Below are 27,396 nucleotides of genomic sequence, written 5' to 3'. Positions count from 1 at the left end.
CTAATAATTGTGTAGAGCAGTTATTTTATCATTTTGGTAGATATCGACTGATCAAACTGTTCTTGATTTATTCACATTTAGTCTGACTGAAATCCAGGTTGTAAGTTTGATTGAGGTTCTAACTGCAGCACATCCATTAATGTTTTGCCTTCAGAAAGGGATGCTGTTCTGAGAATCCTCCATATAAATATCAAAGATTAAATGATTAAGCCAAAGACAAAGTAAGGAAATTACCCATTATACGCCAATGATCTGAGCAAAATCACATTATTTCTACGAGCTATCTTGTAAATTAACTTATCCAATGGAATGTCATAGAATTTAATTACTTCATCAGAGGAACAGAATATGATGTGTCTTATTTTCTGAACAGCGTTGAAAGTATGTCAAAGTAAATTAATATTGATAAAAATGATGTAAAATCAAAGAAACAGCAATGCTGGGATAGGGAATTACCTCACTAAGATCTCAGTTCTAATCTGTCCAAGACTGTAAAATAAACTTTTGAAAAATCTTTTAAAAGTTGATGCTTTCTACATATAATAATTGTCCTCAAGTCTTAGATGAGATTTATGGACAATTGAGATTTATTAAGGGAGAAAGACCTGTTTGGGGAACATTTTGGATTTCAGGATACTGCTGGTGTGGAAGCTGCAGTGTGGTAAAAGTTAAGATCGCGGGCAGCTTGCAAAAGCTGTACAGCACAAGATTCTTGAGATTCATCCTTTGACATGCAACGAGCTATAACTGTGCAGCACAAGGTCTTTGCGAGTTATCTTTACTAAGATTAAATGCAAATCGAGGATTGAATAGCATGTAGTTTTTATTAGATATTTGAGCTTTTAAGAACGAATTGCGATTGGTGATAAAGAATTAGAGTGAGCAAAATTTCAATTGGACAAAATCTGTACAAATGTTGACAGTACGGAGTAGAATGTTAGAGTGGTCAGGCAACTGGGACTGTGCTGCTCTCGCTGCGGACAAGTAAACAAAGTGTCTCTGGGAAACGTATGCAAGATGTCAGAGTCCAGTTGATCGGCGACGACACTGGTAATAAAAGATAATGCCAGGAACCATAAAAGCTAAAAAAAATAGTTGTTTTGTCGACTGGCTAGACATATGGAGAAAATCTGAAGTTATAAAAATTAAAACTAACTAAGAGTAACCATGGTGTGTTAATATGAGTGAATGAGCAAATCTGTTGACAGTTGTCAGAAGGTCCAAGGTTTTCAAGTAGTGCTTCTCGATGATGCACAAAAACATCCTGCTGCAAAAATGACAAGAATAAATCTGAAGAAAGATCAGTCTGAAGAAGGGCCCAATGTAAGTAAGTAAGTTATTGGCCAAGTATTCTCATACAAGGAATTTGCCTTGGTGCTCCGCCCACAGTAACAACACGACATACAGTGAGTTACGAATTACTCAGAAAACACTAAACATTAATAATAATAATAATACATTAATGTTAAAACACCATTGATCAAGCATGCGAACCAACAAAATACCAGATCAAAGGGAGGCTACAGATTTATGGCTGTTGAGTAGAGCAACTATTTGTGGATAAAAACTGTTTTTATGTCTGGCTATGGCAGCTTTGACAGTCCGGAGTCGCCTTCCAGAGGGAAGTGATCCAAAGAGTTTGTGGCCAGGGTGAAAGGGGTCAGAGATGATCTTGCCTGCTCACTTCTTGGCCCTTGCAGTGTGCAGTTCATCAATGGAAGGAAGGTTGCAGCCGATAACCTTCTCAGTTGATCGGACGATTTACTGCAGCCTCCAGGTGTTGTGCTTGGTGGCTGAGCCAAACCAGACCACGATGGAGAAGGTGAGAACAGACTCTACGATGGCCGTGTAGAATTGGACCATCATTGCCTGTGGCAGATTGTGCTTCCTCAGCTGCCGTAGGAAGTACATCCTCTGTTGGCCTTTTTGACTGTGGAGTCGATGGTAGCCCCCCATTTAAGGTCCTTGGAGATGATGGTTCCCAGGAACTTAAAAGACTCCACAGATGTGACTGTGGTGTTGTTGATGGTGAGTGGGGTGAGAGGAGGGGAGCTCTCCTAAAGTTTACAATCAATTCCACTGTCTTAAGAGCATTGAGCTCTAGGTTGTTGCAATGGCACCAGGACGCCAGCTGTGACACTTCCTGTCTGTAGGCAGGTGCCTCCCCATCCTGGATCAGTCCAATCAGGGTTGTGTCGTTTGCAAACTTGAGAAGCTTGACAGAGGTGTCTGTGAAGGTGCAGTCGTTGGTGTAGAGAGATTAAAAGAGAGGAGAGAGTACGCAGCCTTGCGGTGCTCCTATGCTGAGCGTTTGCGGGTCCGAAATGTGCTTTCCCAGCCTCACATGCTGCTTCCTGTCTGTCAGAAAGCTGGTGATCCACCGACAGAGGGGTTCAGGCACAGTCAACTCGGAAAGTTTGAAGTATAGTAGCTCTGGCACAATGGTGTTGAATGCAGAGCTAAAATCAACAAACAGGATCCTCGCATAGGTCCCCTGGCGGTCTAGGTGCTGTAGGATGAAGTGCAGGCCCAGGTTGACTGCATCATCCACGGATCTATTGGCGCGATATGCAAAATGCATAAGGTCCAGCAGAAGGATCGTGATATTTTTCAGCTTGGCCAGCACAAGCCTTTCAAGTGTCTTTATGACTACAGAGGTCAGTGCGACAGGACTGTAATCAATAAGACAAGTAATCCTTGCCTTTTTGGGTACAGGGTACATGTGAAATGCCATTTCGCTTCACTGATGGATGCTGCCTGACCAGTTGAGTTCCTCTAACAGTTTTTTTTATGCAAGAATAAAACTTTGCAATTTCAAATAGTGTTGTTTAGTACCGAACCGTATTTTTTCCTGTGAGTTATGATGAATACCCCTCTTATGCAACACCTTTAGAAATGATTTTGCCTATTCACTGTACATAAATACATCACTTCACACTCCATTATCATTTATTTACCCACTGTACCAGTCTTGGTACTACTGAAATCTGATGTTGACCTCTCTGGGGTACACTTAATTTCAAAGTTTCACACCTTCTAAAACATTGATATTATGCTCTGTAAACCAAAAACTCTGTTCCTGTCACTGAACTCTAGAGAACAACATTGCACATCTCAGTCAACTTGTCATTATTCTATGCGTTTCAGTTTTTAACCAATTTTATGAGCACACGGCCACTGCCCTTTAATCCCACGATCTTCGATGACATCTGCTTTGTTGTACTTCTTAAACACTTTCTTATAATGTGCATCTCAATAGTTGAACCTGATTTGCTTTAAACATAACCATATTGACTTTCATTTATTGACAATATTTCCCCAAGTGCCAATTAATTTTGTCCCACGTTTTTGTCTCTAAAAGTTTCCCAATCACTAACATTTGCCAATCGCACTCCAATGGGCAGATTTATCCCTCTCTGGGTGGAACTTCCTCCCCAAAGTTGTTGAAAAATTCAGAAATGAGGTTGTTAGGCAAGTGCAGTAAGGATTAAGGAACCTTATTAAAATTATAAATAAAGTTAAAATATAAATCAGCAATGTTTTAATTGTGTTAATGTTTGAGCATAAACTGTGTTTATCCTATTTCTGTGTGAGCTTGGAGGGCAAAGGTTAGCATTGTAATGATTCTTGTTTAACTTTTACAACGTTGCAGTTCCCAACAGAACATACTCCCAACAGGAAATACTCCTTTATTCCCAGGTTGTGAAAGGAGAAATTGACTTAACATTTCTGGTTGAAGATCCTTCATCCAACAGCCCGCTGTTGTTCACATTGCTCACACATGACTGTGCTGCCAGATTCAGGGACAATAAGATCATAAAATTCGCGGATGACACAACAGTGGTGGGACTCATCAGCGGAGATGACGAATCAATGTACAGGGAGGAAGTAAAACAACTAGTGGACTGGTGCGGCAAAAATAATCCAGAATTAAATGTCGACAAAACAAAGGAAATTGTTGTCGACTTCAGGAGGGCGCAGCCAAAGCATACACCCCTCAACATCGGTGGCACCATCAGTGGAGAGAGTGGAGAGCATAAAGTTCCTCGGTGTGCAAATCACAGACAGCCTCACCTGGTCCAGGAACACCACTGGGACCGTCAAACGGGCCCATCAGCGACTGCACTTCCTGAGGAAACTAAAACAGGCCTCACTCCCCACCAACATCCTCAGGACTTTCTACAGGGGTACGGTGGAGTCTGTACTCACGTACTGCATAAATACGTGGTACTCCACCTGCAACTGCTCGGACAGGAAGGCTCTGCAGAGGGTAGTGAGGGGAGCAGAGAGGATCATTGGCGTCTCCCTACCCTCGGTACAAGAACTGTTCCAGAGCCGCTGTCTGAAAAAAGCTCAGAGAATTGCTAAGGACAAACTGCACCCCCTCCACATACACCTGGATCTCCTGCCATCAGGCAAGAGATATCGCAGCATCAAAGCCCGGACTACAAGACTGCTAAACAGCTTCCTGCCACAGGCTGTGAGGCTGCTAAACAGTCACTCTGTACTCACAGTCACCTGATTCTGAGGCTTGGCACGGACACTTTAATAACTGGCACTGGCCACTCAAATCAGCTGCCCCGGACATTTTTATGATTGGTTTTACTGTATTTTAACGTTGTTGTTTTACCTGCTTTTAACTATTTATACTGTTCCATCAGGAACTGGATTGTTTTTAGTGTTATTATGTGTGAAATGTTTTAAATTTCATGTGCGATGCTCCGGTATCCCCTGGGAAACGTCTTTTCATTTTGCACTGTACAACTGTTGCTTGCAAGATGACAATAAAGGTTGATTGATTGATTGATTGATTGATTCATTCATTCATTCATTACAACTGGGAAAGAAAGAAAGCAAGTTAGGTTTAAATTGTTTAGAAGGTGCAGGAGCATGGATCGGACAAAGGGAATAGTTCTAATAGGCCAAAGCCATGGTTGCCATGGAGATAAGCTATGGCAGCCAGTCAATCGATGGGTTATTGGGAACACATTGTGGGAATACAAACTAAGGTGTGTAAAAAGTTGTAAAATGTCGACCTGCTACAACTCTTTCCGCAGATGCTGCTTGAACTGCTAAGCATTTTCAGCATTTTCTGTTTTTTTATTCCAGATTTACAGCAACTGTAAATTATTTTAAAAATTTGTATTTGCAAGCAAATCCCAAACTGTTTTTCTTTCTCTGCCCCCATTCTCAAACACACAATTACAACCAAATAAAATGTCCAACTAATATCCTGGGTGAAATAAGCTTTCTCATCACATACCCAAGGTTAAAACTGAGACCAATTGAACTACCTGATTTCTCACATCTTAACCCTGAGTTGTTAGAAGAGCCTGTTCAGGTTACATCAAAACTCTGATAGCCTGCAATGTGACCACTCAGAAATCCTGATGGTTCAGCGTCTGTCTCACCCAGTGCCAATTCCCATGCTCCCTTTGATGTGCAGGGACTCGTTTTCCCACACTTCCCTGAAAACGTACTTGTCTCCATTTCCCATGCTCCCTTTAAATTTACTGGGTTCACCAGAAAATTCATTATTCTACTGTGCGACAACTTAAAAAAGTAAATTAAAAGCGTGTTGGGGTATTAATAAGGAATAACTTCCAATCGTTTGGAAAAACACAGGTACTTAAGAAAGGTTTTGGCATGTTGCCCTTCATTAGTCAGGGTACTGAGAATAGAAGTTGGTATATTATGACACAGCTGTACAAGGCACTGATGAGGCCACAGTTGGAGTATTGTGTTCAGTTCCGGTCACCCTGCACAAAGTAATTTACCCAGAGTTGGGGAATCAAGAACCAGAGAATATTGGTTTAAGGTGAGAGGGGAAAGACATTTGAACAGGTACATGGACAGGAAAGGTTTAAAAGAGTTATGAGCAGGTTGGACGACCTTCACCGGCATAGTCAAGCTGAATCGAAGGGCCTGTTTCCTTGCTGTCGGACACTATGACTCTATACTGCCAGTCTGACACCAAAATCTTGCGTGTGCTGGATTAAAAGAGGTTTTTGCAATTAGGCAAATAGCACCCTCTGGTGGATAAGAAGGAAATACTAGTCATCATGCTCCAATGAGCAAAGCTGCACAGACGTGAAAAAGTCTTTTATAACAACTTAACAGGTTTCGCTTCTTAATAAACAGACAACACACAACTGTTTGGTAGACCAGTTCAAAACCTTACTTATTATCGGCCGATGGAAGGGAGGGAGAACTCCAGTCAAGTGACCAATGTAGACACTTCACTGTCCTCAGTCCACTTCCCTGAACAACAGAATTACATTGCATTATATAGTATTTTTTTTGTCACCTTAACACATTCCACAGACATTAGTCATGGTCAGAGGTACAGGAAAACAAAGGTTTCTACAGAATGCATCACATCAAAGGCATTTTGTCACATGGTACAAGATATATTAAAAACATTGGCCATTTGGTTTATGACATCTTCGTTTTCAAATACATCAAAGAGATCTAGCCTCTCTCGTCACCTCCTCCCTCATAAACATAGGACATTTGGTTTCTGACATCTTACTTCAAAGGGATCACTCTAGCTCTTTCTCTGCTTCCTCTCTGTCACCTCGTCCCTCATAAACATAGGACACTTGGTTTACGGCATCTTACTTCAAAGAGATCACTCTAGCTCCTTCTCTGCTTGTCACTTGGGAGACAATGTTATAGTATTTATTATCTCACACACTGCAACCTGAGGCAAGCCTAATTTTAGACTAAATATAAGCTGTAAGCTAGCCCAGAAGCCAATTTAATATCTTCTTATATTTTTAACCAAAATTCGGCTTTATCAGACGTTGGATTCACCTCAATGTGATGTGCCAATATGTTCTGGGCAGAACATGGCAATGCTCTTAATATTATATAATAAAATTGGACCTTTCTGGTTACCTACTGGGGCAGGGTCAATGGAACACATTTTCAAACCATTTGGGGCAGATTGTGACCAATCTGAGATTTTCCCCAGTTCTCCCTTCAAATCCACTGGGACTCTTGTTTCCCATGCTCCCTTTCAGTTCACCAGTTCCCAAGTTCCCGAGCTCCATTTAAACTCACTAGATTCACAGCAAAATCTATACTATCACTAAAACTCTCATCTTGACCACGTCCGGTTTGCGTTTTTTTTAAATTTGCGCAAAAACTGTAACCTATATCGCTAGGATTTTTTCGCTACCTTACTCACAGTTCTCCTCTGCTCCAAGCGCAACAGAGGATGTACTTCCTGTGGCATCTGAGGAAACACAATCTGCCACAGGCAATGATGGTCCAATTCTATACTGCCATCGTAGAGTCTGTCCTCACCTTCTCCATCATAGTCTGGTTTGGCTCAGCCACCAAGCATGACATCCAGAGGCTGCAGCGAATTGTTCGATCAGCTGAGAAGGTTGTTGGCTGCAACCTTCCCCCCATTGATGAACTGTACACTGCAAGGGCCAGGAAGCGAGCGGGTAAGATCATCTCTGACCCCGCTCACCCTGGCCACAAACTCTTTGAAGCACTTCCTCTGGAAGGCGACTGCGGATTGTCAAAGCCACCACAGCCAGACATAAAAACAGCTTTTTTTCCATGAGCAGTAGCTCTATTCAATAACGAAAAGTCTGTATCCTCCTTTCGCTCTGGTATTTTATTTTATTCACATGTTTAATCAATAATGTTTTATTCTTAATGTTTTATGTTTTATTCTTAATGGTTTACTGTATGTCGTGTTGTTAGTTGTGAGTGGAGCACCAAGGCAAATTCCTTGTATGTGTACATACTTGGTCAATAAACTTCATTCATAAAATTCATTCATTCATTTATTTACTGCAAAGCCACTGACTTTGATAAAAAAAATGCCATCCCTTTCTCTCAGATTCTCAGTCACATTTGTTCGTGCGATGAGACCTTCAGAACATCTGAAATCCCTTTTATTTGCAGGGTACAAGGAGCTAGCCGATTTGATAGAGAATTGGCTTTATGGGAGGAAGCAGAGTGCTGGTGGAAGGTTGTTTTTCGGACTGGAGGTCTGTGACCAGTGGTGTGCTTCAGTGATCGGTGCTGTGCCCATTACTGTTTGTGGTTGCAGAAGGCGTGATGAGTAAGTTCGCAGATGACATTAAAGTGGGTGATATAAAGAACGAAGATGGTTATCAAAGCTACAATGTGGGTTTAGGGATGTGATACCAGGGCAGGACCTACACAGAGCATGGCAGGGATTTGGGAATGCAGGTAGAGCAGAGGGATCTTAGGAAATTATGTTAATAGTTCTTACATAGGGTGGTCAAAAAGGCTTTTGGTACATTAGTCATCATCAGTCAGGGTAATGAGTATAGAAGTTGGGATATTATAGTTGTACAAGACCGCCTTTGGGCTATTGTGTTCAGTTTTGGTCACATTGCTAAAGGATGTCGTAGGATGATGCCAGATTCGGCAGTGACTACACTGACCGTCACAGTATGGTGAACTCATGTGATACTATATGTTTTATTTATAGTGACAAGAATCTCCAGGACTGAATGGGGGCACTGTCCCTCGTCATCATGCAGTGGCACTGGTGATCCCTGCCTTCTCATGACATATTAGTCGTGGTCTGAAAGGAGGGGACGTGGTGATCTCAGTCTTCTCCCTGTTGTTCACCCTTACCTCGAGAGGTAGTGGTGGTCTCAAGCTCATCCTGGGGGCTCAGCTTTGGGCTTGAAGAGATGACCCTGACAGTCTCTGGCTTATCTTGGTGGCTCAGTCTTTGCCTCTGTGTATGTGGGCAAAGTCACTCATTGTCCATGGACATGAAAAGACACTGGCATCTCAGACTTGCCCCGGCCACTTAGCCGTAGCCTCCATCGAGGCATTGGCTGTCTAGGTCTTTCCAGCAGCTGTTTCCAATGATGCTGAGGATTGGCCTCTCCTGGCCTGTCTGCCAGTGATAGGGATCAGAGTGGCATCCGAGGGAAGGGGCACTTGCACAAGGTGTATTAGATCAGGAGGGAAAAGATAGGGTGAATGCAGTCTTTCACCCAGAATAGGGGAACCAAGAACCAAAGGGCATAGGTTTATGGTGAGAGAGGAAAAGTTTACTTGGAACCTGAGGGACAACTTTTTCATACTGAGGGTGCTGGGTTTATGGAACAAACTGCCAGAGAAGGTAGTTGAGGCAAGTGTTATAACAACATTGAAAAGATATTTGGACAGGTAATGGATCTTCTTGCGTTTGAGGCAGCCGAAGTTATGTAACACCCTCCAGGTGCTGTAGCCACACTGTGCTGTTGTCACGGGCCATGCGGTCTACCCTTCCACCAAGGGGGCGGATGACAGCACAGTCGAAAATGACGTGCTGCGCTGTTTGCTGGTCTGCTCCACACACGTAGGCTGCTGATGAACGCAGCCCCCAGTGATGCATGTTGGCGTTGAACCGGCCGACCCCTGTACGGAGCCGATTCAGGTCGACCCATTCTTTGCGGGGTAGGTCCGAGCCGGGTTGGGGCTGTGGTGTCCGATGCAACAGTGAATTGTGGAGGTCGCGAAGTCTGTTCCCAGCTGGTTCTCCATGCTCCTACTCCTAGTGTGTTGAAACCGGAGTTCATGTTGTCCACCTCCCCTGTCAACTGACCTCCGTCAGGCCAACCACAACAAACAGAGACAACTGCAGAAATAACAACGAACAAACAACAGCAGCTGGTAATGGATAAGAAAGGTTTGGAGGGATTCATCCACAAATCTTTGGGATGTGGGAGGAAACCCACTAGGTCACAGGCAGAACATGCAAACTCCAAACAGAAAGCACCTGAGATCAGATTCAAACCCGCGTCTCTGGCGCTATGAGGCAGCAGCTGCACCGTGCCGCCACAATTTATGTTTGGTAACAATTATAAAGCAACTCACGCAGTTTTCTCATGTTTAAGATGCTGTTTTTTTTATGTGGTGGCAAAATCACTTTCTTGTTACATGGTATTAATTCCATTACACCACGATGTATCTAAGATTCATATCCAGAGAGTACTAGGAAAGCTTTTCGGAATTAGTAAGCGTCCAATTTCAAGTGAAGAATCACCCAACTTCCAGTCTCATTCCTCGAATAAAAGTACCCACACACTGAAAACGTCGCTACAGCCCTTGCATTTAGGAAAGGGTAGAGCGGGTTTAGACATATGCGCTGGTTTTCTTTCGCCGCCGCCCGCCCCGTCAGCAGAGTTTGGCGCGACATCCACGCCAAAGTTACCGATCCACGCTGCATCCTGGAACTTACCATTAACACCAGGGAGGTTGCAACATCCCGCCGACCGCGGCAGCGGCTTCTAGACTGAAGGCTCTGTCACTGGTCATGTGCCACTGGTCACTGTTCAGAGGTGCTCAAAGGGAACTCGCAATTCAAATAAAATAACAACCTTCTTCATTGGACAGGGGAATGGCACGGGCGGCTGAGTGAGGACCCCTCTTTCCTGGCGTCTCTGGAGTTGGGAGTAGGGAGGGAGAAGGTTGAGCGCCTTTCCGCTGCCGCTGACGGCACAAAAATGTCGAGTGAAGTCAAGCAAAGGAAGAAACCGGCGGCTGGCAACAAGCAAGGCGACGCGGTGAAGGAACAGAATGTGAAAGGGATGGCGTCGGAGGAGCCGGGGAAGAAGCCAAATCCGGAGCCCGAGTGCGATCGGCGCAAGGAAGGCAGCAGCCGGGGAACAGACTTGAGGAGCGGTCTGTTTCTGCTCTCGCTGATCGCCAGCGCGGTGCTCGCAGGGTGAGAGCGAGCGGGCGGGCGGGCGGGCGGGGTGCGCTCACACTCACACTCACAGTGTCCAGTGAATGAGAGTAGGCGCAAGGGGCACTCACAGCCCGGGTGGGCGCTCTTGGTCAGAATAGGCTCGCTGAATGAGAGTGGGCGCAGAGTGAGAGCAGACGCACGAAGGGAGGAGAACAGGCGCAATTGAAGCTCTTAAGGGGTCCGAATGGGCATAATGGGTGAGAAAAGGCCCACTCTCGGTGAGTGAGAGTGGGCGCAAGAGACGCCCAATCGTTCCCTCCGTTTCAATTAGCGATTTCCCCAACATCTTCGTGGGATCATTTGTTTCGAAGAATGAAAGAACAGAAACGTTACCTTCTATTCAAAACTGAATACTTCTAAAAATGAACTACAGATCTCTGTCGGCCCAATAGTATTTTTAAAATCACTGTGCGATTCAAAAGGAAAAACAAACGTGGCTGTGACCTCCCGTCCCATTAAAGCTGGACTTGCGTGTGGTGCTTGCTTCGGTCATTTTGCCAAGAGGCGGAATGTAAACCTAAATCTAAATCTGACTTTTATTTTGTAACGAAGATAGACACAAAAATCTGGAGTAACTCAGCGGGACAGGCAGCATCTCTGACTGGAGAGAAGGAATGGGTGACAATTCGGGTCGACCCAGGAAAGCTGAGACGTGTTCGCTCAATTCTCTGGCCGTTCCACAGGGAATGTCGCCCGGAATGTGAGCGGTGGGGCCGACCCGGGACAACGCTCTTGTTGGCCTTGAAGCGACGAAGAAACATTACATTTAGATGGAACCAATGTAGTTTCTTAAAATGGTTTTTAAAACTGCATTCCGCGCGTCCAATGAGTTGGGTGTCTCCAGTCAATTCACAAACTTCTACCTCGACGCCCCTCCATTGCGCTGTGCGTCTGAGCTAGCGCGTTTTGAACCATTGGACGTGGCATTTGCCGCTCGCTTTTACCGATCGAGAGTGTTTAATTGTCACATGTACCGAAACGATGAAATTCTTGCGTGCAGCAGCGGAACGGGGTTGTTAACACGGTATCAAACAAAAAGAAAACCAATAAATAAAATATAGTGCAGTGCAAAACAAAACAAAAGTCAGAAGTTCCTAGTGCAAACGAGACAGTTCCTAGCTTTGCACGTTGTTTTTCTCCAGAGATGCGGCCTGTTCCGCTGAGTTACTCCAGCATTTTGTGTCTTTCTTCTGTGTTAACCAGCATCTGCAGTTCCTTCCTACACAGTTCCTAGCTTGAAGTTCAGTTAGAGTCTAGTTTTCAATAGGGGTCACAGTTTAAGGATAAGGGGGAAATCTTTTAGGGCCGAGATGAGAAAAACATTTTTCACACAGAGAGTGGTGAATCTCTGGAATTCTCTGCCATAGAAGGTAGTTGAGGCCAGTTCATTGGCTATATTTAAGAGGGAGTTAGATGTGGCCCTTGTGGCTAAAGGGATCAGGGGTTATGGAGAGGGCAGGTACAGGATACTGAGTTGGATAATCAGGCATGATCATATTGAATGGCGGTGCAGGCTCGAAGGACCGAATGGCCTACTCCTGCACATATTTTCTATGTTTCTAATAGCCTGAGGCTGTTGGCAAGAAGCTGTTCTTGAACCTGGAGACCATGGGTATTAGACTCCTGCACCTTCTTCCCGATGGCAGGAGTGAAATGAAACCACAGCCAGGGTGGTGTGGGTCCTTGATGATACTACCTAGCTTTTTGAGGCAATGTCTTCAATACATACCTTTGATGGTGGGGAGGTCCGTACCCAAGGTGGTCCAGTGCCCACCATATTTTGTAATCTTCTTTGTTCCTGGGCGTTCGAGTTACCAAATTAAGCCTTGGTGTAACCAGACAATATGCTCGTACACCTGTAGAAGTTCAAGTAAGTATTCATCGACATACTGAATTTTCTAAGGAAGTAGGGGCGATGATGGACTGATTGCATCAAGGTGCTGGGTCCAGCTCAGATCTTCAGATTTAAGCACATCCAGTAACTTCAAATTGATGACTCTCTCCACCACCAACCCATTGATGAAGACATGTTTGTGGATCATTGGGCTTTCTCTTTTAAAGTGAACAATCAGCCTTGGTTTTAGTGACATTGACAGCAATGGTGTTGCTCTGGCACCATTCAAGCTGATGACCAATCCCCCTCCTATACTCCGACTCATCATTACCCATTATTCATCCAACAACAGTAGTGTAATTGGTAAATTTAAAGACGGAGTTGAAATTTTCTGGCTACATAGTCATGGGTATAGAGTGAGTAAAGCAGAGGACTGAGTACACAGCCTTGAGATGCCCCTGTGATGATGGCTATTGAGGAGAAGGAATAAGCTGAAAGCACACATCAATATCAATGCAAAACTGAAATGATTTTAAAGTGAGTAAATTACCTTCCTCTTGTTTTCCTTCTTTGCAGTCTATAATCCCCCTGTGAAATCATAAGGGTCACAGATCTCAGCACATGGTTCAAGAGCTGACATCCTGCCACCCACCTCCAGCCCTTCATGTAATTGCTGGGGTTTGATTTGATCACAAATGCTAAACTCTTTGGGGGTGATTGGGTGAACTGAAACGCAGGCTGCGACTACTCTTCTGTAAGTTTGGAATTTCCACAGTCAACTATGAATGCGGGGAAGTCCTAAGCTTGGAGTCATCTAGGTGGGCGAATGATACGAGCTGTGGCATCAACCAGAACAATCCTTGCCAATGGTTGTCTTTTTAGAGGACAAGTCTTCAAAAGGTGCAAAGGAATGTAAAACGCGGTCCTACATGTTTCTACTTCTTTCAAAATGGTCCATTTGAACTTTGAACTTTGTATTTCTATAGATGTGATTGCCTGCATGCCTATATTATCTAGTCATTGCAGATACAGTATCATAAATGCCAAGTTTCTTTTGTTGCAGGGCTATGTTTCAGCAGTCAGCTAACTTTGCTGATCTGGAGCAGAAGTACCAGCAGCTCTACACAAAATCTCTCGCTGCCCAGGCCTTGGGAGACGAAGTTAGCAGAGTTTCAAAGAAGGTAAATGTATTAATGGTGCCCACTGTATAAACTTTTTAAAAGATGTGCTTGGTTGAGTAAATATCATGATAAAACTGTTTATAGTTCAGATAAAATATTGCTGCCCAATTTTGGAGCATGTTTACAATGGGATTCTGGTATCAAGAAATCATGATATCAGGCCCTGGCAAATTTTGAAATTGAGTTCAGGAAAGATAACTTTGTGAGCTGAAACCAGAAAATCACAGTTACATTTTTTAAAATTTGTTTTCAATAGGGGAATAGTATCTACCTATACTCAATTCAGCAGTCTTGATGCTTACTAGTCTCTGTTCAGTTATTAAAATATTAAATAATTAATCTACTGCTGTTTAAGGGCATCTGTTTTTGCCTGAAGTATAAATAAGTTATTTTCAGTATAATAGAGATGACGCTATGACTTCCTAGGTAATGAAAGGCTGAGAAAGCATCATGCACGAGAACACTCGGATTTATTAAGACGTTATTTGAATGAGTTGTACATAACTGTTGGTTTGGTCTCTTCAACAACAATTGAATTTCATGAATCTCTAGATTTCCAGATACATTTTTCAAATTATCGTGAAATTGTTTCCCAGATTACAAAGTAAGTAAAGGTAATGGTAAATAGAGAAGCTAATATTCAAATTGACATTGCTAAGTACAGTTTCATATGCACTTTTTATTTAATCTTTGAACCTTTCATTGTTTACAGTCACTGTCCAGAATTATGAATGGGCCTCCTGTCAGATCTTTGGTGGGAGAAATATTATTAATGTTCACTCTGATAAATGCCCGATCTTTAATACACTGATTTAAACTGTAAATAACCAAAAATAATGCTGTTCAATTGTGTTTGCTTTCATTTCTATAAAACAAATATGCTGCCTTATTCTCTTGCAACCAGCTAGATATTTTGGATTTTATTCTTTTGACTAGAAGGTATGGGCCTAAAACTCTATTTTCAGGAGCTGATGTTGATATGTTAACCATAGGAATAGGAATTTGATTTGAAAAACAAGGATAATTTAAATAATAATAAAAATCCAGATTGTGGTCAGTAAACCCATCTGATTTATTACTGTTGTTCAGGGGTGGAGCATTGATGTCTACTTAGTCTGGACCACATGCAACTTCAGACCCCCTCCCCCATGTGATTGATGCTAAGATGATCTCTGAAATGGCCTAACAAGCTTTTCAGCTTGGCAGTAATGGATGGGCTGTGAATGATGATCTTGCCAGGAACCAAATATTGTTCAATAGTGACACAAAAGACTACAGATGCTGGAATGTTGAGCAAAAAAATTAAAGTGCTGGAGGAACTTAGTGGGACAGGCAGCATCTATGGAGGAAAATGGAGAGAATCTGTCCATTTCCCTTTACAGATGCTACCTGAGCCACTGGCTGTCCCATAGCATTTAAAAAAAAAATTATTGTAAATTATTCTTTTCTAAATGTTAGATCATGTACCGATGGATAACAGTACTCTATAGAACTTTCTACAGGGTTCCTATTGAACATTTTACACAAGATCTCATGAAGATTTGTGAGCATCTCTCTCTATTACACTATAGAGTGCTACTTTCAAATTGATATTGTTACATTTTAAAACCTAAGAAAGAAATATGCCTGATATAGAAGGAGTCCAGTGAAAATTCACCAGCCTGCTTCCTGGGATGGCAAATCTGTCATATGAGTGGAATTCAGTAGATGAGACTTTTTGTAGACTGAAAAATATTAATATGGAGTCCCTGACTCTCTTTATTGCATATTGGCCAACTTGGGAGACATGTGTCCTTGGACAGAAGCTCTCCTGTCTACGGGCAGATGATCACAGGTTTGATCCTGACTAGGGTGCTGTCTGGATGGAGTTTGTGCGTTCTTGCTGTGACCACTTGCGGTTTTTCCGGTTTCCTCCTGCATTCTAAAGATGTGCAGGTTTTTAGGTTAATTGGCGCTGGTAAAGATTGTACATTTTCTCTAGTATGTAGGATAGTGCAAGTGTAAGGGGATTGCTGATCGGTGTGGACTCAGTGGGCCTGTTTCTTGGATGGAGCTGTTCCCAAACCATGCTGTGATGCATCCCAATAAAATGATTACTACAGTGCATCTGTAGCAGTTGGGGAGGACATGGATAGGTTGTGTTTTGGATCAAGATTTCTTTATTTAAAGGTGGTGAATCTTTGGACGGCTCAGACGATGATAACATTCAAAATTGAGGTGCATGTATATCTGAATTTGAAGGAATCAATGTACATGTTGACAGTGCATGAAATAAGCCATGATCATGTTGAATAGCAGAGTTAGCTCAAAGGGCTGTATGTCCCTCTCTTCACTTCAAATGTGAAGTCCTTTTGAATACTTTTTCAATGTAGAAAAAACGTGCCAATTCTGATTTGGAGTGTAGGTTTATTGATTGTGTACTGCAAACAGATGGTGCATAATTGTATTATTTTGAATAAATTGAAGCATTTTTGGAATACATTTTACTGCACTTTTATCTTTCACATCCCATTGGGAAATACTTCAGTGATGTGTGCAATAATAAGTGATATGCTGCCTTCATTTAATGCTCTATGTTGCTTTTGTGGCTGGGAGTATCTTAAAACATGAAGCTGTCACTTGAAAAACTCTTCCCCCATTTGCACAGGACTGAGTCGCTGTTGACCAGCAGTTGCCTCTCAATCTTTTTCCTCCCAGGACCTAACGGAGGGTTGTTGATGGTGAGGCAGCTGACACACATTAGATCTCAAAAGACTGGTGAATTCTAACAGGCTGACTGTAGCTCACCTCACCTGAAGATGACAATCCCACACCTCCAGCTTCTCACACACTCCTAAAATTCTATGTTCAGATGTGAGCCACAATAAATTTCTTCAAATGATGTCATGCATTCCACTTTTTTTTAAAGTAAAAGTGGCATGCAGATTAGTTATAAGTCCGCTTACTAATTAAGTCAGAATATTTTGAACACAATTTTAAGGATGATTAAGTAGATTTGCACTTGTTTTGTGTTGTGGATGCAGCTGGAGTTATCAGAAGAAGTCCTGCAGAAAGCCCTGTCATCTAGTTCGGTCATGGCCTTCTTTGAACAGGAGATGTCAGAGCTGCGTAGCAGTATGAATAGCTTACAAAATAAAGAACAGACAATAGCAAGAAAAATGCAGAATGTCAACAAAAACTTCCAAAATATTTCTGATACATGGAAACGAAGCTTAAGTGAAATAAATAGTGAGATTGCAAACCTGAAGTTCGAGTCGAAGAACATGCATAATAAAATTACATCGGAAATTAATACAGTGGAACAAGGTATGAAGGGACTCAATGTAAAGATGGAAGAATTGGAAGTTAGTACTTTGGGAAACACAAGAGCAATCAAACGGCAAGAGGAAGAAGATTTAAGTGGCCTTGAGAAGCACGCAAACTGGAACACAAAGAGTATCCAAGAACTGTCTGAACAACAAAACAGCCTGATGTCAGAGGATATAGAGCTAGTGGAAAAACTAACTGAGTTTGAACCAAAGTTTAAGGAATGTGAAGAAGCACTTCCATTAATTGATAAAGGTGTTCACTCTGTCCTCAAGGTGGCCAGAGACCTTCAAAGCACAGAAATGAAAATAGATGACATGACAGTTCAGATGTTTAATTTGGAGGACAATATGCTCAAAACCATTACTGAGATACTAGATTTAAAGACAGAACTGGAAGCTTTACAGTCTGACTCTACCATCTAATGCTCAATAAGTAATGCTGTGAAAATTAATGGAATGGAATGTAACAGCAATGTGAGAAGGGAAATAATTACCATGAAGCATTCCACAGGTAGATAATGTATTTTGAGTGGGGAAGGCAAGCTCCATTGATGCCATCTTAATCATCTTTGTCCAATGGTGGTAATTGACAAGGCAATCCCATCTTGAGCATCATGGACAATATATTCCATGTTTGGTTAGGGTACAAATGGCGATTGCATTCAACTTTGGCAAATAATCAACTGAGATATTAGAGATGTTTACTATGTTTGAAATTCGATCTTATTAAAGATCACGTCATTAAGATTTTGACTTGATTCGGCATATTAAATGAGAAACTCTTCAGATGAAGGTCATGGACATGCATGGATAACTATGTTACAATCTTCACAACTGCACCTGACTATGAGTGTTTCTAAAAGTGTTGGTTTTGGAGAAGAAATCTGAAAGGGATGCTGTGTGCAACTATCAATGGACATCGACAGTGACACAACTGATTAACACACAGTGTTGCATTAATTCGAATGATTTAAATTAGCTTTATGCAACTTGGTTTGCTGGTTCAATTCTAGGATCAAAGATTTGGGCACATTATATTTCATGTATTTTATTAAACAATTAATGTTTTTACTCAATGAAGAGCATAGATAATAATTCTGCATTAGTGATAATATCACAGCAATAATATCTACATTGTACCAGCTTGAAGGTTGTTTGCCTGTCTGAACTTGCATCCCTTCCAACAGCACATTCCCGTGTAAGTGCAGGAGACCCATTTGCTTGACAACAGCCCATGCAACTGCAATAAATCTAACATTTTTACCTACCCCCTTCCCACTCTCCAGGTTCATTATAAGTTTCACACATGAAGAAATCATTTACATGCATTTTTCAAATTGGTATTCTGTATTACCTACCCAACATTTGATCTTTCTTATAATAAATAGATTTAAAACAGGTCAAGTGACTGCTTCCAATCTCCTACCACTTTATAACTCACATGAATAATAAACTGCTGCATGAACTTGCTGAGGCCATGCAGCATCTGTGGAGAGGAAGGCATTGTCTATGTTTTGGGTTGAGACTCCGAATCAGCCATGATCATATTGAATGGCGGTGCAGGCTCGAAGGGCCGAATGGCCTACTCCTGCTATTTCTATGTTTCTATGTTTCTATGAAGGAGAGGGAGAGGGGTGAGACAGGGGGCCAGTGGGAGATAGCTAGACTGGGGAGGGTTGAGCTGGGCAGATACTGGGGAGGGTTGAGCTGGGCAGATAGGGGAGGGTTGAGCCGGGGAGCGGGTGCTGGGAAAGAGCAGTCAGGTAGTGAAAAGTGGAAGAAGACAAGGAGGTGAAAGGGGCTAGATGGAGCCACTGGAGGGGAGGGTGAATGTGGAGACAGAGGCTGAAGGATGACGAATAGGGATACCAAGCCTACAAATGCTGAAATCTCCATCTTATTCCAATTCTGACGTTCTCAGCCTTCCCTCCTCTTCCAACAAACTTCAAATTAAGGACAAAGAAAATACTTCTTCTACCAATAGAAACATAGAACATAGGTGCAGGAGGAGGCCATTCTGCCCTTGGAGCCAGCACTGCCATTCATTGTGATCATGGCTGATTGTCCCCTATCAATAACCCGTGCCTGCCTTCTCCCAAATATCCCTTGACTCCACTCGCCCCTAGAGCTATGCTCTATCATAGTACAATCATATGATTATCAGCATTTTGGCTCAATATTGAGTTCCAACAAGTTCAGATATAGGATAGAGACAGTATGGAGTTGCCTGATGTGTTTCTGTCTTCGATTGTCATTTATACACGCATCACAAACATATGTTGACATTCTTGCTGCCTGCATGAGATGTCACAATAATCACAAAATAAAGTAATTGCAGTAATCTATTTCCATTCAGAAAAAAACTGTTGAACTAGGTAATCAGACAGCTTTGAAACAATGATTTATAATAGTGTAAATGTCTCAGTTTATTTAGCATTAAAACCTGCATCCATCTTATATGTCAGTGAAAATCACAAAAACTGTAGATTATGCTGTTTTCAGGTAAACTACAAACTACGGACTAATAGCTTGAAATTTAACAATCAACCAAGTTACACTGTGGAGTCAGTCTGAAGTAAAGGAAAAAAAGTGAATTTTATCTACCTAAGAAAGAGAGACTGAAATCCCTTCTTGCTTTCCTTAGCTCCCATATATATATTGAGAGACAAAATACATAGCAAAATAAATGACCATAATGGCCATAAGATATGATAGTTTGAAAAAGAATTACTGCAAATATATGGTTGAGTCAGCTTGAGGCAAATATTTTATGATATTCAGAAATCACCACGAGCATTGATATGTTTAAGGCCAACAGAGAAATAACAATGACAAACCAATTTCTATTAAAATACGTATATTGAATTTAAACTGGAGATACATTGAATTTGATGCCAAATTGGTCTATAAAGGCTACATATAAGTAGTTATCACTGTTTTGTTGGCCATTTCGGCAGTCCTTTGGCTGAAGATCATCCAATGTACACCCAGGTGTGTGACAAATAACTTGTATGTATTTCCATATTTATGATATCACACGGTACATTCTTGAACCTGCAGGAACAACATAAAGTTTGCTTTTATTTGAAAATCTTACCTTTGTAAGCCAAGTAGGTCAGAGGCAAATATCCAATTTAGTACTGATGGAGAGCTGTCTAATTTATGAAAGCATAAATCAATAACTCAATCAATACATCTAAATATGGTCAGGAAATCACATGCCTTTGTAAGAATTCTGAGGGTGGAAATGCATTCATTTGATAGAGTAAGCAAGCCTACAAATATATATATTTTTAAATGACTTGCCTTCAAATGATACATAATGAAGTACTATTGAAACCTGTTATCACCTATTATCACTGCTGTAGGAAACACGGCGATCAGTCTTCTGCAGCAAGATCCTGCAGTAACCATTAATGTTGTAAATTCATGTAAATTTGCTTTACATAGCAGTGTAATGGATTATTTATTTTGATTAGAAGGACAGAAGACAAATTATCATCATTTCCTGAAACAGCTTTGTGGCAGTCATGACAACTATTACCATGACATTTTACAAGCAAAATAATACATGATGTGCTGGATATTTTCTCATCTAATGATCAGGTGATAGTTTCCATAAGGGACAAAAATGCTTCAGGTGTGAAGGATGTAAGTTTTGATTTTCAGTGCGAGGACGCAGACTATCATCGACAAACATTGAGTCCACACCGACCAGCAATCCCAGCACATTAATACAAGCCTACACACACTAAGAGCAATTTATATACCAAGTGTACAAAACCCAAGCCAATTAACCTACAAACCTATACGTCTTTGGAGTGTGGGAGGAAACCGAAGATCTTGGAGAAAACCCACGCCATCACGGGAAGAACGTACAAACTCGGTACAGACAGCACCTGTAGTCGGGATCGAACCCAGGTCTCTGGTGCAGTATGTGCTGCAAGGCAACAACTATACCGCTGCGCCACCATGCCGCACATTTGTGTTTCAAGATCAATTTTGCAATGCACATTTGCTTTTTTTCCATTCCTTCTCAGAATTTGAACATCTGTAGTTGAGCCAACATTTATTGTCCAACCTCTCAAAGTTAAAAATATTTTGTAAGTCCACTTCAGATGGCAGTTAAATGCCAGCTATTTTAATGTGGTACTGGAGCCAGATTTGCCTTGCATTGAATTGCACAAGTGATTTCCATCAGTAAACTTGATGGGTTTTGTAAAAGTGTCACAACTCTGATTAATTTATCTGATACCAGCATTTTGGTTGAATCGAATCAAAGTCTCAAGTATTCATGGTGAAATATACAACTGTACATTTTAATTAGTTAGTCCCTGCTGATTAGATAATTTTTATTGTCATTTAGTTCAATTTTGTACAATGCTGAATATTTTGTATTAGTGTCTCAATGGGAAATTAAGTTATGATAATTGTAATGAAGGCATGAAAGTTGAACATCTGATGTGATCTTAGTCCCTTTGGGATAACTTAAATTGTTAGGGTCCTGATGTATGAGAAATCAAAGATGAAATCTAGACTTTACTATTCCATGTGAAAGTTTGATGGAGGAGTGCCATAATGTTCTTGTATATCTTGAATTATCATCTGTTTGTTTTACCTAATTCTCTGATATGTTAATAATAAAATTATTATTTCGTACATATCTGTTTTATTGAAATATGTCACCATATTTTAGCACAAAATATGTATCACTTTTGAAAAATAACAATTTGTTCTCTCATTTTGTATTTTTGGTTCTATGTTCACCGTGTTCAATAGTTTATGGTAAATACTGATTTGATTGCATGCACAAAGGAACATTTTCCCACTACTTTCTAAACATATTCTCTTGTGAATATTGTTTTTCAATAATGTTGTTGTGCAAAAACCAAACACTGACAACTGTGTAAGTGTGTAAGGGTCAATGAACTTTGTCAATTATTTAATTGGTGAAATGGTTTAAATGTGAAAGTTCAGGTCATATGCCAGTGTTTGAATTAAAGTATTCTGTTTAGATGGAGAGTCTGAATTGTATTGGGCTAATTGTTCAAAAGTCCTAATTCTCCTTCCCCACCATTGATTGTATGTATATAGCCAAAGTGATTTGAAATGTATTGGATTATGGCACAGCCATTTTGGCGTACATTTTAAACGCACAGTGTTTGAAGCTCTGATTTCTTCCAAATCTGAGAGATCTAATGCAAATGACAATTCATTCCAGTTATGCAGAGCATGTGATGAATGCAAAATTGCTCTCTCCTGGATGCAATGGATGTTTTTTTATTCGATTTCCTTTCTTTGTACTTTGCACGCCTCAGTTACACACACTGCTGCTGAATCTGTTAACACGCGCTTCATTTTCCTGTATACTGCTTTTGCAACTTGAAGTGTTCTCACTTTAAGCACCAGAAGATGGCATGATGCTGCAGCAAGTAGTGCTGCTCTCTCACTGTCTCATTGACTATTCTGACTTTGGGTGCTGCCAGTGCGAAGTTTACACATCCTTCCTGCGACTGTGATGTGTCCTCCTGGTGCTTCAGTTTGCTCCCACATTCCAAAGAAATGTGGTCACTAGGTTAATTGGCAGGTAAACTACTTCCAGTGTAATTGGGTTGCATTATAGGAGAGTTGATAGGTCCATGAGAGATATGAGTTTACAGGAGAGAGGAGGTAATTAATGGGATTGCTGGGAGAACCATCATAGAATCAATGGGCTGGAAGGCCTTCTGTATAGCAAGGAAATATGAGACGCAAATATTCCAAACTGAAATTCCTAGCCGGCTTCCAATATCAGCATCTAACCTGCAGTTTCACACTGAACCCATAGGCAGGCATTTCCCTAATTTAAACTGATGGTGGACTGAAAATTCTGAAACCGGGTAACAGAAAATGCTGTCCAAAGCTATATTACATTTTTTTTTCAATTTCCAGTGGAAAACCTCAAGAATGTTTTTAGATTTTTCAATTTCTAAATCTAACAGAAAAATCTGTTGCCTCCTTTTCAAGCTCTCTGAATTCTAATACTTTGCTACAAAAGGTTAAAGCCCCTGTCCCACTTTCACAACCTAATTGGCGACCTCTGCCGAGTTTGCCCTTGACTCATACTCGCAGCATGGTCGCCACGAGGTCGTAGGAGGTTATAGGAGTTCTTTGTAACTCCTCATGCTCGTGAGTAATCTCCGCGTACTCGTGGCCTTAAGTAGGTCGCGGCATATTTTCCAGCCTGTTAAAAAATGTCCAAAAGTTTAAAAAAAAGGTTGGCATGCAAAAAATTGATACTTTTTACTTGTAGGTAGGTCGTAGTAGGTCATGATAGTAGTCATAGGTAGTCGCAGGTCATGTGATCATTTTCCACTCGTAGCTAGTCGTAGTTGGTCTTAGGTGTGGAAGACTGAGGTCGAGGGGGGTCGTAGGAGGTCATAGACATAGTCGTAGGAGGTCGTAGAGATAGTCGTAGGAGGTTGTAGGTCTTTCACTTTGGTGAGTCAACACGACCTTGATTTTTTTTCAACTTGCCTAGAGTCTTCTAAACTCGTGGATTAGGTCATCCATCATGGTGCGTGGTGACGTGGTGACCCAGCCCCAAAATTTTGGGATTCACAAAATCTTTGCGCGCCACCTGCATGATGCCCGTGGGACAGGCCCTTTAGTCAGAGCAGAGTTGGACACGTAATCCTTTCATCTCTATCCTAATTACCACACTTTACTGTCTCATTTCTGATTGTACTCGACCCCTTTTCACATTGATAATCCTCTCTTGCTCCCACTTTTTTACTTCAAAATCCTTGGTTACAAACCACGTATTCCATCCTTTGTTACACACATGGATACACACATACATGCACACAGACATACACATACAAGCACACATACACACACCCCTTTTTGTCTTTGTCACTTTTCTCACTGCCATCTGCCAACAGGCGTATGTTTGTGGCGGCATATCATTAAATTGAAAACACAAAGAAGCTTCATACAAAGAGTGGTGGATGTATGGAACATACTGCCAGTGGAGTTAGTTGAGGCTGGGACTATCCCATCATTTAACAAACAGTTAGACAGGTGCATGGATAGGACAGATTTGGAGGGATATGAAACAAGAGCAGGCAAGTGGGACTTGTGTAGCTGGGACATTGTATGGGCAAGTTGGGCTGAAGGGCCTGTTACTACACAATCACTCTATGACTGTGACTCTAAGCTGAAGTATTGAAATGAAATAATTAGCCATTCCATTTATAATCTGTTTTTTTTTAAACAAGCCAAGAATACACATCTGTTTTGAATGGAATAAATTGGTTAATGTGAGGTTTGTTGATACTCTGTAACCTAGGATATTATGACCTAAAACAGGCTTTCATTGTGACTTAAAACTGCCTAAGGTATAGCAAAGAACAAAAAGTGGTTTGTTTAGAATTTTGTGATGGACTAATTTTGTGTAATGTATATTTTTACATACATTGGAACAAATATATAATTAACATTATGTTTTTTTTTTAATCTTGTTCTTTTTACTGCTTAAAAATGTTTGAATTAGTTTTTGCATAATTAATATGGCTCAATCCATGAAGGTAACTATGGATCAAGATGTGTTTTGTTACCTATTTATTTGCGAGCGATGTACTATTTATGTGTTGAGTCTATTGACCAGTTAGCTCTTTCACCTTAGACAGTATGTAATCTAATACAGCACAGATGATGCATTATTAACAGTGTCCTTGAGATGAGATGCCATCCATCAGAAGTTGTTACTCGGGTGACGTTTAAGAACCTATTATTTGAGAGGGAGCAGTTGCCCTAATACGTTCATGCATTAAGCAGCAATAAACATAAATTAATTAAATGCACATTTTATTTAATTACAGGAAATGTGCAGCAAGAATGGATGTTGACAATGCAAGGTTATTAAGTAGTGCAATGTAGCTGAACATACAATAATTTTTCTGGGAGAAATTATGAATTGTTATTGTTTATATTAGAAAAACAGATTCTTGAATTTGGTTAATTTTTTATGACATTTTCACTATTGATACCATTTGCTTTTCTGTCTATAGTGTGAAAGTGCACAAGAAATCATGGACAAACTTAAAGACCATTCGCTGCTAAAACAAGTTGAAAATCTGCAGGTGGAAATTAGGAAAATGAAGATTTGGTCAACGTCCATCACCGACAAAAGAAATGAATTGGATGAAAAATTAGTTTCTCTTTCTGATACCATTGAAAGGATAGAAAAGAGTACGGCTCAAATATCAAATGATGTCACCACAAAACTTTCAAGTGTCAGAACGGATATTCGACGGATATCTGGTCTGGATTCGGATATTAGTTTACTGAAGGATTCCCTGCATGAACTGGAAACTAAAGTAACTAGTGTAGAGAAGACAGCCATCCACAACATAGGGGACTTAATTGCAACTAGTGTTGATAGAGTCACACAACTGAAGAATTTGGTATCTAGAAACACAGACAAAATTGTAATTCTGCAGAAGAAGTTGACTGAATTAAAGGCCGAAGATGATAAACTTTCGGACAGAATTTTTAGTTTGGAAAATAGTCGAGCTAAACTTCTGAAAGCAGTTATGTTTGCTAATGATCTTAAACCTAAAATTTTTAACCTAAAAAAGGATTTCTCTCTCATCGAGCCACAAATGAATGATATTATTGGAAGGATTGGTCGGATTTCTTCTGATTTGCAGAAAAGAAATGTGGAAATTGTCAACTTGAGAAAAGAAATAACTAACTGCACTGTAAATTCAAATGAAAATCAGGGGACAAAGGATCAACAAAGTCAGGTTACTGCAATGGAACAGTAATTGTATATTTCCACATCAGGAGGCTAAGTTATAGAATAATCTGAATTGTCAGTAATTTATATTCTTGTCAAACCTTTTTGTTTTCTGTTATTACTGAGATCAGGTCATGCTGATATCTGGCAATTATTTAGTTCATTTACTACTATGTTAATGTACAATGATGAAACTCTCAGAGAGAACATTGGAGTGACATTCCTTCAACAAGCTACAGACATTTGGAATTTATACAGATACATTTTGCTGAATAAATTATGTTTCTTTAAAATGTTTCACATCTATATAACTGTATCATTTTTGTTAGATTATTATCGTGTCGGTGTTTACTAAACATTTTATATTGTTTATTTTGATATTAGTTTTGGAAGTAACACATTGTTAAATAATGAGAATAATCAGTAGCCACGTTAGGTCCACGAATAGAAAATTCCTGAGCTTCCTCTTTCTGCTATTCTATCAGAAATGCTGTTGTTTCCTACAAATGTGTTAACATTACTACATAACTGTAGTGAGATGGATTGGACAGATTAGTTTGATGTTTGTGTGCTTGTTACTTCATAAAGTAGTTTATGTGGCCATAGTTGCTGATAATTGAGCCTCAACTTTTTATAGTTCTTGGAATTTGATCAACCTTCATCATTCAAGTAAATCAGCGGGAGGTATGCAAGTGTGGTTGTTCATAAAGTTTTTAGTTGCTTTTGTGGTAAAATGCCCTAAATTATCTTATTTCTTCAGCATAATATGAAGAATCTCAGGTGAAGAACTGTAAATGTAACTCCTGGTTAATAGTGATCTGCATTGCCTCATGTTAGAATGTTGTTATGCTTTGCCAAATGATGTCACAATTATTGTCTTTTTAATGGTTTAAAAATAATAAATACGATAATATAATTTAATATATACTCGTTTATGTGTAGCACCTAAAATTGCAATATTTGATCTAATTTTTAGCTTTTTTAAAAACATCAGAAAAACATTATTTTAATGCAACTGAATTAATGTAATTTTTAAAAAATCAACGCATTATTGCCATCACTATACTGCTAATATTTTCTTATAGAAAAATGAATGTTTGTTAAAGTTACTGTGATGTGTTTTTCCTTAACAAATGTTCTCTAACTAAAAGTTGGTGATGATGTTTTCTCACGTGCAATACATTTTACTCGTAAGTACATTCTATCTGGACTCCAACAGCAGCAGCTCTTTTCAGTCAACCTTTCAGTTATTTTTCTTGTAGGCACGAGATGGATGTAGGACTGTAGATTTAGCCTCAGCAAAAGTTTTATTTTAACACTGCCTTGTGAGATTTCTCTGACATAACTCTCCAACCCTCTTACAAATAAATTCCATCGAAGATGGACCCAAAAATGCTGAAGTAACTCAGCTATGGTATTAAAATTGAGTAAGGGCTTATGTACTACTAGGCCATTTTGGTCAAGTTAAATGTGCCTCTGCAAAACTGAGACAAGCTGCTCAATGGTGCCAGCATGTTTATGGCCAGATAAGTGCTGCAGAGAAAAAATGG

General features: G+C 40.5%; 2 protein-coding genes across 5 annotated transcripts in view; one reads left to right on the top strand and one right to left on the bottom strand.

Annotated features, from left to right (window-relative positions):
- Positions 1 to 10,364, bottom strand: part of LOC129707735 (cAMP-dependent protein kinase type II-beta regulatory subunit-like) — a 154,960-nt gene extending 144,596 nt beyond the window's left edge. Inside the window, exon 1 of the mRNA XM_055652982.1 lies at positions 10,232 to 10,364. The gene's annotated coding sequence lies outside the window, so the exon portion shown is untranslated. The remainder of the gene's footprint in view (positions 1 to 10,231) is intronic.
- A 132-nt stretch (positions 10,365 to 10,496) lies between these two features.
- ikbip (IKBKB interacting protein) lies at positions 10,497 to 26,769 on the top strand. 4 transcript variants are annotated; one of them, XM_055652983.1, is made up of 3 exons: positions 10,497 to 10,717; positions 13,639 to 13,756; positions 25,116 to 26,769. In XM_055652983.1, the coding sequence occupies exons 1-3, from the start codon at positions 10,497 to 10,499 to the stop codon at positions 25,872 to 25,874; spliced, it is 1,098 nt and encodes a 365-aa protein (XP_055508958.1). In that variant the 3' UTR covers positions 25,875 to 26,769. The 4 variants fall into 4 exon arrangements, with proteins under 4 accessions (XP_055508958.1, XP_055508959.1, XP_055508961.1 ...); XM_055652984.1 differs by lacking the exon at positions 25,116 to 26,769 and adding an exon at positions 16,780 to 18,140; XM_055652986.1 differs by lacking the exon at positions 10,497 to 10,717 and adding an exon at positions 12,412 to 13,475.
- The last annotated feature ends 627 nt before the right edge of the window (positions 26,770 to 27,396 follow it).

This window comes from Leucoraja erinacea, chromosome 22 (genome assembly GCF_028641065.1).
Source record: "Leucoraja erinacea ecotype New England chromosome 22, Leri_hhj_1, whole genome shotgun sequence".
Classification (NCBI taxonomy): Eukaryota; Metazoa; Chordata; class Chondrichthyes; order Rajiformes; family Rajidae; genus Leucoraja; species Leucoraja erinaceus.
This window is presented reverse-complemented; position numbering and strand designations above follow the sequence as displayed.